This window comes from Labeo rohita, chromosome 22 (assembly GCF_022985175.1).
Source record: "Labeo rohita strain BAU-BD-2019 chromosome 22, IGBB_LRoh.1.0, whole genome shotgun sequence".
NCBI classification, from domain to species: Eukaryota; Metazoa; Chordata; class Actinopteri; order Cypriniformes; family Cyprinidae; genus Labeo; species Labeo rohita.
The window spans coordinates 31,160,664-31,173,051 of record NC_066890.1 but is presented as its reverse complement, the minus strand read 5'-3'; the positions used below and the strand labels follow the sequence as shown (position 1 = coordinate 31,173,051).

General features: G+C 34.9%; 1 protein-coding gene across 1 annotated transcript; it reads right to left on the bottom strand.

Annotated features, from left to right (window-relative positions):
• Positions 1 to 4,954: 4,954 nt before the first annotated feature.
• On the bottom strand, positions 4,955 to 10,875 carry tmem161a (transmembrane protein 161A). The gene is made up of 12 exons (XM_051095285.1): positions 10,771 to 10,875; positions 9,006 to 9,109; positions 8,840 to 8,923; positions 8,667 to 8,764; positions 8,431 to 8,587; positions 8,162 to 8,313; positions 7,979 to 8,039; positions 7,755 to 7,898; positions 7,532 to 7,645; positions 7,199 to 7,373; positions 6,994 to 7,090; positions 4,955 to 5,473 (listed from the first exon to the last, which is right to left on the bottom strand). The coding sequence occupies exons 1-12, from the start codon at positions 10,771 to 10,773 to the stop codon at positions 5,178 to 5,180; spliced, it is 1,485 nt and encodes a 494-aa protein (XP_050951242.1). The 5' UTR covers positions 10,774 to 10,875; the 3' UTR covers positions 4,955 to 5,177.
• Between the last annotated feature and the right edge of the window lie 1,513 nt (positions 10,876 to 12,388).

Below are 12,388 nucleotides of genomic sequence, written 5' to 3'. Positions count from 1 at the left end.
TGAAAACGAATTTGTGAGAGAGTCATAATTTTGTGCGGTAATACGAAAAAAAAAAATAACGTTTAATTTCCACAAAAACACGTTTTCCAGAGTTTTACCCATTAGGCCAGTTGTAAAAACGTATTTTAACGTTTCTTTCACATAACGAAGTCAAGATAAAACTGTTGAAAACAGTCTGTAAAGATGTATGTTTATACACTTTACAGGATGAAGTACTGAAGTACCACCTCAATAATTTTGTGGTAGAGCTATATTTCGAAGTACCATATGGTACAGGTAAGGTTATGCTTGTATTAACTTGACATAAATGAAAATGTGAGAGTCAGCATTTTATGCGTAATAAGAAAAAACGTATTTTTTTAGGTTTCGTTGACACAGTAAAGTCAAAGTAAAACTGTTGAAAACAGTCTGGAATTTTATATTTTTAATGGACACTGAAGTACCATGGTACAGGTAAGGTTATATTTGTACTGACCTAAATGAAAACGAGGTTGTGAGAGAGCTAGCGTTTTGTGCGGTAAGAAAAAAAACGTTTAATTTTCACACAAAATACGTTTTCCAGAGTTTTACACAATGAAAGCCAGTTGGAAAATGTATTTATGATTCTCTGACATAATGAAAACAGTCTAGAAAGCTGTATTTAATATTTAATTGACTTAAAGTCATAGTAACAAATTAAACGGCCTTTTAACGTACCTCGCTTTCAAATTAAACATGGCGGGAAGCGCAGTCTAAAAAACACAATTAAGCATAATGTTGAAAGACGTGTAAGCCTCGATAGTTTGACATATGAATGACAATAAAAGAACATCATCTTCACAGTGCTGAAGCTTTTTAATAGACCGACTGAGGGTGTTATCAGATATTCAAGCAGATCTTGTGTCTGTCAGATCACTCGTGTTACTATACACTACTGATTATAATCACCATACCATAATACAAACACTTCCGCTATGTCTACACACAATTATATTCAAATCCCATTTCTCAGACACCCATCCACACCATCTTGAACCCCTTGAGCTATTAAAAAACAGAAAATTGGCTGGAATTACCCATCTCTCCAGCTCGTCAGCACACCCTACCATACCGCGGTTGAAAAGAGGGCTGCAGAGGTCACGTCTGGGCAGGTCTCCGGGGGCCGATGGGGCGAGTCTGCGGGGCACGTCTGAATGGTCCTCGGTCCAGTCCCTATAGCAACAGTCGTGTCTCAGACTGGGCCTCCTGACAGATGCACATAATTAATGTGATTATATAGATATGTCAACCCCGTCACCCTCCACTTCATTAAGCCAGACACGGCCTCCAGACGTGTCATCAGCCAGCCCGATGTGGGAAAAAATATCCGTCTGAGTTAAAGATGAGACGTTATTGGGACAGCACCGATGGTGGCGAGACGGAGGATATAGGCACAAATGCGCTAGGCGATTAATGAATATCTACCTACAATGCCTCAAATACCCCCCCCATAACAACATACACTATTTTGTAAAGAAATGACAAACAAAAATGTTTTTTGGTCAATTAATTTTCTTAAGATGTACTATGATAAAACAGTTTGGAGAAGACAAATTAGTCCATAGGGCTAAAATAAGAGAGCACAAATATTAATTTTGAGTTTATTTTGTCAAACCAGCTATATTCCTACATGCCAGCTAATAAACTAGTCAGACATATATGACCAGCTGACCCTTTGAATGGGACGTTGTGTGTTCTGACAGTGGAAGTCACATTTTATCAGCCATTAATCATGTCATCTTTCAGACACAACACTTAAGGCTTGAGCCAAGCAATAGAGGAATATGGGTTTTTGATGTTAGCAGGAGAAATGTACATTCGGTAATAATTTTGCCCCGTTTAACAAAAGAATACGCATGTACAAATATTTTAAATTTAGTATAGGTATTGCAATTTAAACGTATTTTATTTGTGAACTAATAGCTAATCAGCTATTTTTTTTTAATAGTTAACTATAGCTTTTAACTACCTTGTAAGTTTTCGGATAATCAGTCATCAAAGCTTGATAAATACTCGTCACAGAAATGAAGATTTAATTTAAATTTCACCAAGCTGACTACTCAATAAAACCTCCCACAGATTGTTTTCATGCCATTTTAAGTCTTATTTTAGCGCAACAACTGGTTATATCTGAGTGTGCCAGATGTTTACTTACTTTTTAAAATGAGTCTTCCCATTAACGCAATTATATTGTTTATTCAGAATGATTTGCAAATACAGAACGTGCATGAACACAAGAGGCGGGATTTATCCCATGAACCAATCACAGCCAAACATCACTAGTCATATCCAATCATATCGCTTTACGGGGTCGTTTAAAATTCAATGGGCTCAGAGGAGGTGGGAGAGACGCAGACTCCCGTTATAACTTTTCATCCCGGAGTCGCTGTTGGACAATATGTTTCTTTAGAAAATATGTGATTTATACACTTTTTAATGCTATATTTTATCCAGTGTTGGGAAGGTTACTTTGGAAATGTAATAGTTTACAGATTACAAGTTACTTGATTTAAAATGTAATAAGTAGTATAACTTTTCAATTACTTTATAAAAGTAATGTAACTTATTACTTTTTGATAACTTTTCTAAATTTCTAATATTTTCAACTGTTAGTCATTTTGAAACATTTAAACCAGGCAGAGATAACCTTACAGTAGCACTCAACACTGATTACTGTCAGACTTTCAAAATCCTTCATCACTTGAATTAAGATTATAATAAGTAAGGGATAACATACATCTTTATTTTGCGATAACAACTGGCTACATTATCAACAACATTATCCAACTTATTACACAACCGCTTGATAGATTATTTAGATGTTTCGTGTCAAAATTATTAGACACGAAACACTGATCTGAGTTGAAATATTTGAACACAAAGATTCCATGAAGAAATCAGATGCTAGCAAACTGCAAGTTCAAACTAGACATTTTAGGGACACAGTGCAGTCATACTACTTTTCTTACAGCATTTCACCACATAAATAATTAAGGAAGTAGTACTAGTTTGTTAGTTATCTTATAATCCATTACAATGTACAAAAAAAAAAAAAAAAAAAAAAAAAAAGAAAAAAGAAAAAATGGCAGCAGCTGCATTTGTATGAAACAATAGAGCGAGTCCACGATACCAGGATGACAGAATTAAGAAATTAATATTGAATTAAGCTTTAATATTTTATTAGCTAAGCAAACACAAAGCTTCCGCCAAGAAAAAATTATTAAGCATATAGCGCTGACTTAAGTTGCCCCGAATGAGTCTGAGTTATTACCTCCTACCAGTTGTTATTGGGGAATAACATACCTTGGAATGACCAATCAGATTTTGAACCAATCAGGGTTTGAAATCAAATGTTTGCATAGTTATGACAGAAAACACTAGCATCTAACAATGCCTGGAAAAAACAATCTTAAAAAATAAAGTTTATGCATAAACCCAAATTGTGGAGGTGGGTGTGTGAAAAAAATCAAATGTAATCCCCTTTGTAATCACTGGCATTTTTCAAAAGTAACTGTAATTTAATTACACATTTTTCTCAGTAACTGTAACTAAATACAATTACATTTATTTTGTAATTAAATTACGTAATTCCGTTACATGTAACTAGTTACTCCCCAACACTGATTTTATCATACTGGCGTAGATTTATATTTTGGGGTTCAAGCGGATAGCGCTTGAAGGATGGTAGTACTTACATCACTGGCAACGTCACCAAGGCTCGCCCCAATCAGCAAGCTGAAGTACGAAATCGCTTATAACTCCTACACCGCCAGTCGCAGGCTCAAGTGGCTCATGCCGGACAAAAAGTATACCTCAGATTCGATTGTGAGCCAGGCGAAATTTTCAGATATTTAGGATTTTTTTGAAAAAACTACTTTTGCGAACTAGTCCTATGTTTTTTGCCCGATCGGAACCAAACCAGTGCAGGATGATTCTCTGGAGAGTGAATATCAATAATTATCAAAAAAAGTTCGACTTCGACTAACCGTCGCAAAGAGGCGCCAAAACGTTCGAAAGGGGCGTGGCCACTTTTCGTAAAATGCCTATAACTCCTGAACGTAATGAGATATTTCCACGATATCGCGTTTTTCAAGGGTGTAAGTGATTGTACATTGCGAGGTTTTCCCGCACATACGCATAATGTTCCTATCATACAATATAACTCCTCATTCTGGACATCTTTGCCTCTGGAACCACTGCTGTAAATCAAATCATTTGTTAAATGATTGAGATGATGTAAAAAAAAAATACTTTTGCAAACTAGTTCTAGGTTGCCTTTGCTACTGTAAATTTTAATCTAAATTCAGTCACTTTGTGTACGTTCTTACTGTCAATATGATAAAATCACAGAAAATGGCATCATTGAAAAACACAGCAGTCTTATGTTTCATTGTTTAATTATCAGTTTATTGTTTTGAATCAAATGAAAGCTGATTGACATTAGAAAATGAATAAATAACTTGCTCCAGTGTTAAATTATTAGCTTGTCTTAAGCCTACCTTTTTAAATGATATTAATCCCTGATGACTTCCTTTGATCATCTGATTGAAGACTAGTTCAACAACAGGCGAACAAATTAAAAACTCACATATGATTATTCATGAAACATATGGGCAACATGATTAGGACGTCATCAGCCATATAGCAAACACAGTATTTAAAATACACCATAACATTCTGTTAAAAAATTCATCCAAGGCAAAAGTACAAAATGAAATTAAATTTCATTTTCGAACAACCAAGTCCATGAACTACAGCGCTGAACTGTTTTTGCAGGTTTTGCACTTGACGATATTGTGCTGGTGGAAGAAACGCTATTTCGGACCACATCCCTGAGTTACCAGGCCCTTAGAACTGCATTTCAATGAAATTATCACCACAACCAGGGACGCATGTGACGTGACTGAAAACTTCTGAGGTAAAAATGAAAATGAGCTTATTGATTATTTATAGAGTTAACTAGCATCTTTGCTTTGATTGTACCAAACAAAAGTTTCTAGGTACCAGCAAAATACAATGGGTTTAGATGAGCGTTTGTTCCGAAGAGCCAGCCTTCATCTTGTTGGCGTGTCAGATGTGTTTGCATGACTGTTCGAGTTGATGTTGCGTTTCCTTGAAGAATTGGATTCAGCACAAAAAGCTTCATTTCAGGGCACTTTTCAGTTATGCATCAGATACTGGTGGAAGTAGATGCCGAACAGGCTGCTAATGAGTTGACAGGCCGCAACCCACCACGTGAGAAAGGCAAAGATGCCCCTGAAGAAAATGGGCGTGAGGACCCCACGTAAGGCAGCAAACAGCTCGGTCAGGTGAGCTACGGTGGCTTGGATGTCTTCCTCCATGTCTTCCATGTCCTCGTCGTCTTCTAGTCTGGGGGCGGGCGGAGGCGCGGTGGGAATTATGGGAGCAGGGGTTACACCCGGAGTCTCTGCTCCAAGGCCCCATGAAAAGTCACCTAAAAGGATACATAAAATTAAAAAGTTTTTTTTTTTTAATTAATTTAACTAATTAACACATTTTAACTAAATATTAAAACATATTTTGAAAAGATTAAAATATAAAATAAATACAACAGTATCTATCTATCTATCTATCTATCTACCTATATATATATATATATATATATATATATATATATATATATACACACACATATACATATACATACACACACACACACACACACACACACAACTGCATTATGAAATAAAACAACTTAAAATACATGTTCTAAAGTAAATGCATAGAAATACATTTTATTAACATTTTGATGTCAAATCTGCATATAAACCATTATCTAACCATCAAAGGTATTATTTATTTATTCAACAATTTCTATATATATTTACTTTTTTGTATTTTTTTTTTACACATGAATCCATTAAAAGTGATTAAAAATGTAATAAATCAATAAAATATTTTAAAAGCAGCATATAAAAACAATAATATAAATAATATATAATAATAAATTATACAGAATAAATCAAGCTAAAATAAAGTAATTATTAAAAATATTTTGAAAAAAAGTACATGAAATAATGAAATAATATCAATAATTAAAAAAAAGTATACAAAAAATAAATTTCAGATTACGATTTGTCAAATTTACATATAAACCTTTAAAAGTTGTTTTTTATTTATCTATACATTTACTTTTTGTATTTTTTTAAACATGACATTAAAAATAGCATATAATACTAATACTAATAATACTAATACTAATACTAATAATAATAATAACAACAACAACAACAACATAAATAATAATAATAATAATAATAATAACAACAACAACAACAACAACAACAACAACAACAACATAAATAATATATAATAAATTATATCAAATAAATGAAGTTAAAATAAAATCATTAATTTTAACTAAATAATGAAAGTATTTAAAACTATATAAATATACTATTTAAAAATATATATATATATCAGTAACTATATACAAGCACATGAAATAAACAATGAAATAACATCAATAATTGAAACAATTTATACAAAAAATAAGTGTATATATACAAAACTTTTTATTTAAAAAAAAATTAAATACTCTTTTAAAAATAAACAATAAAATATAATAATAATAATAATAATAATAATAATAATACTAAAATAATATAATAATACATTATAATAATACAAATATTAAAAATAAAATAATTATAAGTAAATATTAAACTATTTAGAAATAAAAGATTTTAAAAATATTAAATTAAACCTTAATATATATTATAATAATACATATTAATAATAATGTACATTATGAAATATCAGTATTAGAAATTATTTTAAAATATAATAAATGTTTTGAAGAAAAAAATAAAAAATAAAACAATAAATAAAAAAAAAATATATAAATATATATATATATATATATATATATATATATATATATATACATACACACACACACACACACACACACACACACATTATTCAACAGTCAGTAAAAGTGTAGTGACCCACCTAAAGATTTGAGCGCCAAAGTTGAGAAAAGCACGAGCAGTATGGGTATAAGATACTGAAGGGTGACCACAGTCAAGTAGCAGAAAACCCTGGTCACCTGCATAAAGAAGTTCAAAACCATTACATCATCGTATTTGTTACACCATTAAAGTGAATTAGATGTAAACAGTAACACTCTGCATTTTGTGTCTCATTTCAGACTCGCCTTCCTCTGGATGTCAATGGCAGCAATCCGCCCCGCCTCTTTCTTCATTTGCTCCACCCACTTCTGAGCCAGATTGAGGTACGCCTGCAAGTGGTAGCGGGTGAGCAGCAGCCGCAAAACACACAGGACCACGATCGTCCAAAGACGCACTGAGTTAAAGGCTGAACTAGAAAGTCTGGAAAAGAGAAAGGAATTATACACAAATAATATCATTTAAAATATAAAACAAATTATATGAACAAAAATCAATTAATACATTTTGAAAATGAACTAAAAAGCATTAAAATATAACATCAATCATCTAAAACTTATTTTGCTTACAAATCAACTTACAAGGTCACTGATGTCTTTCCCATTGGGGCGTTCCCCAGGAAGTCTCTAGCAATGGGTTTAATCCACATTACAATAATAACCAGTGGAGACAGAAAACTCAGGTGCAAAAGGATCCTAAAAGGCAAAACAAATTGTGGCATATCAAATCAAGCTCTTCATAAATGTAATATTGTAATTTTTGTTCACAGTTAATTGTTATACAACACAATCTTGAGCGTCCTACTGAATGATTGGACGATCTGAATTCATCTGAACTGCATCTAGATGAGTTTGAGCCAATCGCAATCCAGGGAAAGCAAGGAGAGCTCCAATGAAGGCACAAATGACAGCCAGCCCCAACTTGACTGACAGTTTGGTGAAGGGAACCCTGTTAAAATGATAAAACATTGTGGGTGTTTTGATGCTAAAAGAATATATTGTTTGTCTAACCATTGATGTATAACTTACGACCACTCGTAGCCTTGCTGTTTGGCGAAGACCTCGAAATTGTCAAAAAGACTGGTAAATCCTGCACAAAATGGACAAGGAACTTCACATTTGTTATACAAGCAATTCAAGCTATTAAACATCAAATCCCGGTTGTAAAAATGTCCTTTTACTTTTAAAAATACAGGTCAGATAACCACATACCGGGCTCTAGGCCAAACTCCAGGTAGTCTTCTCTCACAACAAGGACCAGCATTGCAATAAGTAGAGATAAGAAGCCAAAAGCCAGACACACAGAGCGCTCTCCACCCTCCTCCGAGCGAAAGTAGTGGCTCGTAAGAAGATACAGCGTCCTCCTGAGAACTTAAGTCAAGGACGACAAGACAAGCCTACAAAAACTTATTTACAAAACAAAGAATTTCTCAGGTAGCTTCAGGTCTGTTAAGCCAAAAGACTGCAATGTTGAAGGATACAAGCAGAAGAAAACAGTCAGCACACACCAGATGGAAGCTATATTGACTTCCTTACTAGCATCTACTACACTATAGTAGCCTTCGGTGAAGAGGTAGATCCCTGTGGTGTAGACGGCGAAGTCAATCAGCCACTGATACTCCACAAAGAACCGCAAAACTGTGAGGAAGAGAATGGTAAGATCACTCAAGAACTTTCAGACCAAACAGCTGTTTTTGGAACCCAGATGAAGACCTACCAAGTGCGTCCAAGACATTTACAGGCGCACTCTCTAGGTGAAGATCGATATCTTTTGGAACTGTGAGCGGCTTGGATTCTCCATGTCCATTTTGTCTTCTGAAAACAACAAGAGGTCAAGTATAAGTTGCTGAATAACCCAACAGAAAAGTAACAATTGAATCAAGCTCACACCTGTCTCGCCTGCTGGTCTTCGGAATCTGTTTCCCTGCCAGGGCACACAACTCGCCTTCGGATGGATGTTTGAACCTGAAAAGGCTGAGAAACCAAAAGCTTAGAGTATTAGAAAGACTCAGATGTTTAGTATGTTTACGTAGACTATCAAAAAGTGCGTGCTTACCTGCCATTACATAAGAGCCAGCGTGCAAAGGAGAGATGTGGGGCCATTCTTTGCATTATGCTGACCGCCAGCAAGCTCACCACCAACTGAACTCCCATTAGAGCCTTAAAATAGACAAAATATAGAGAATTAGTACAGACAATAATATCGATGTGTGTTTAGGGTATTGAGTGTTTTTGGCCATATTGGCAGCACTGAACGTAAACAAAGCCACTTAACCAAATGAAACCTGCATATTTTGCTGATTATTGCTGCTGAAAATGGTCGATTGTTGTCATGTTTCGGGCTGTACTAATCTGTTGGACCAGGAGAAACCTTTGGAGTACAACAGACTGCCAAAAATAATAACAAATCAAGGAGAAGAGTACAAAAAAACTGTCTGAGGAACAAAAGGCGTTTGTGGTTGGCCAAACTGAGACAGGATTTCCAGGGCAAGAATCTTGACAACATTCATGTTTGTTCTTATCATTTCCAGTCAGGCAGGTGAAATATTAAGCTAATATCTTAATTAATACTGCTCGTACATATCTATTAACTATTAATACTAAAACATTGCATCCCTTCCTGCTTACTAAGTCCTTCTCTATATGATTTAGCAGCTTCCACGCGTAGTTTAGACAGCATTAATTAGCAAAACAATGTATTCAGTAGTACATTAAATGTGTAATCCATGCTGTTGTTCACATTCGAGTATAGCCGATATGGCCGCGTATACAGGTAACTAATCAAATTGTGGCTTAGGCGCAAACCCTCTATGTAAACAAACCAAATTCGCTTTTACAATGGATGACTATAAAGAGTTTTAAAGTTAAAATATGTGTTTATCTTTGTTAAAGCACTAATATTAGTTATTCCATACAAAATGTGTTGGTTAAAACTAGAAAAACTCTAAATCATACTTGTATCGGTGGGACTATTGTTAGGCGGATGGACATACGTTGGATTTGTTGCTATGTAAACAGTCCTTTTCCAGTGTTCTTACGCGAGTCGCGGGAAATTTACAGCGTTTATCGTCTTCATTGCACATGAGAGGAGTTGAAACTGAAATGTAAGTTTCCATTGACAAGGTTAGTATGTGGGTTTTATGACATTAGTCTAGCTTTAACATCTGTAATGTTCAGGTTTCGTCGTTATTCTTCCAAAAATATTGTTTATTTTACCGTTTACCCCGGGGAAATACCGTGCCCTATAGAATTCCACAGCAAAAACAATCTATTAAACGCGATTTTTGTTTGTTTCACAAACTAAAATACGAGTCAAAGTGACATTTTGTGGTAATAAAACAGCATGCCACAGCAGCTTAACGTGTTTAAACACCAGAAAATTCCTTTAACTTTAGTCCTGGTGTCTGTACAGTACTTCACCACCAAAGCTACTGGATTGTGGGCCTGTGTCAGTCACTCAAGATGAGCACTAGAGTCATGCTGTCAAAATGAGCAGGTGGTGGCACTGCAACCCCCCAAGACATGGGGAGGCATGGGTAGTTAGCTAGCATGCTACAGCTAACCACCTATGTAGAGCTACTATTGAGATCCAGAACACAGAAACGGTGCAACTGCAATGCCACAAGTCACGTAACACAAGTAAGACAACCACTGTGAATGCAAACTACTACTAACTACTCTAACACAAACCAGTCTGCAAGCTATGATTAATGCTAGCATGTTACTAATATAGAAGCTACAAGCAACAATCAACCGGATCGATCGTATAAAACAGAACATATACAAAGCGATTTAACAGCAAAATATGTAACCATACTAACCATCTTCGTTTAGTGATTTAATGAATGAGTTTATGTCCCATGTAGCAGCTCTCGTGGTGACACTTGAGTGTTCGAACAGCTGAAGGAGTATTTTGATGACGTATGCTACAATCGCTCGCTCTGATTGGGCCATCTCTAAACCGCATGAGAGCTGCGATTCTATTGGTCGAACTGGCAACGCATCAACAAGTTGATTGGTCCTAGTGGTGAAACTGTAAATGTCGTTGTCTTCAAGGACAGAAATAAAACTGGGAGGGCCAAGAGGTGCAACGACAAATGGAGAGGTGTTGTGTCAACACAAACTTTCAAACGGCGAATTCCTTAGTTTCTGACCGTTTTATACTATATAATAGTTATAAGGTGTAAAATTAGGATGGTTATTCATTGATGACAACGTCTGAATTAATTCCTAATTAACTTTGTGGGCTTTAATCCTTTCCTAAAATGTTGATGTTTTTTGTAGGTTTAGAAAGTTTCCATCAAATGTGACCTTACTGCAACCGAAGATTCTTGTCAGCCCAAACTTCACTTTGGTTAATTTATAATCAACCAGTATATTATTGCCAACATTTATGACATGGTGATTTTAACAGCCGTATTTAGGCTTTGGTGATTATACCATGGGGTCATAGTTGATTTCATGTTTATTACACTTTTGAGGATGGTTGATGTGAACAACTGTTAAGCCTACACTTGTGGGACTGAATCCTGCTCTCAGCTGTTTTTGACCCTTAAATGTTTTCTCAAAATGTTACTTGCTGCTTCCAAATTGATAAATCCTACTAAATTAATCATAATTTGCTATAAAGTGTTTATGAATCGTGTGCTTTATAGGGTTCTTGCGTTGCTGATATATGGTTCTTTGTCGATTATAGAAGTTCTTTAAGTTAGATTATAAGGTCTTCAGTGCTGCTCCCAAAGGAAGTGTAAGCCCAAACAGATCAAAGAAACCATTGACACCAATGGTCTTTGATCTGCTAGGCCAGAGGTGCCCAAACTTTCATTATGAAGGGCCAAAAATGAAACTAATAATAATAATAATAATAAATCAAACTGCCAAAAGTAAATGTGCAGTTAAGTATATACACAGTTCATTTCCAGTATATTCTCTAATTTTCAACGCAAAAACACAAAGACAAATTAGAAATGAAGATACATTCCAATGGCTTGTTTTTGTCTGTTTTTATGACATATGGTGGGCCAAATCGAAGGTCATTATGGTCCATCTTTGGCTTGCAGGTTCTGGTTTAAGCATCTCTGTGCTAGGCAGTGTTGCGGTAACGTGAGTTACGTAATCAGATTACATTTTTTAAGTAACTAGTAAAGCAATGCATTACGTTTCAAGTTACAAGAAAATATCTGAGTTACTTTTTCAAATAAGTAACGGCAGTTTTCCCATTTAATGACTGACTCTCCTGTTCCCATGATGAGAGAAATCAGTTATAAGTGCAGAGGCATTGTGTGCAATGTGTGAATTCCTGTAGTTTTAGACTAAATGTGAACATGCATTTATTCATCTCATCTGCAAAAAAAAACATTCAGTATTCCTCAGAATGAATAAAAACAGTAAAATGCAAACTCAGAATGACGCAAGCCTGCCATACTTAAATATGTTAAA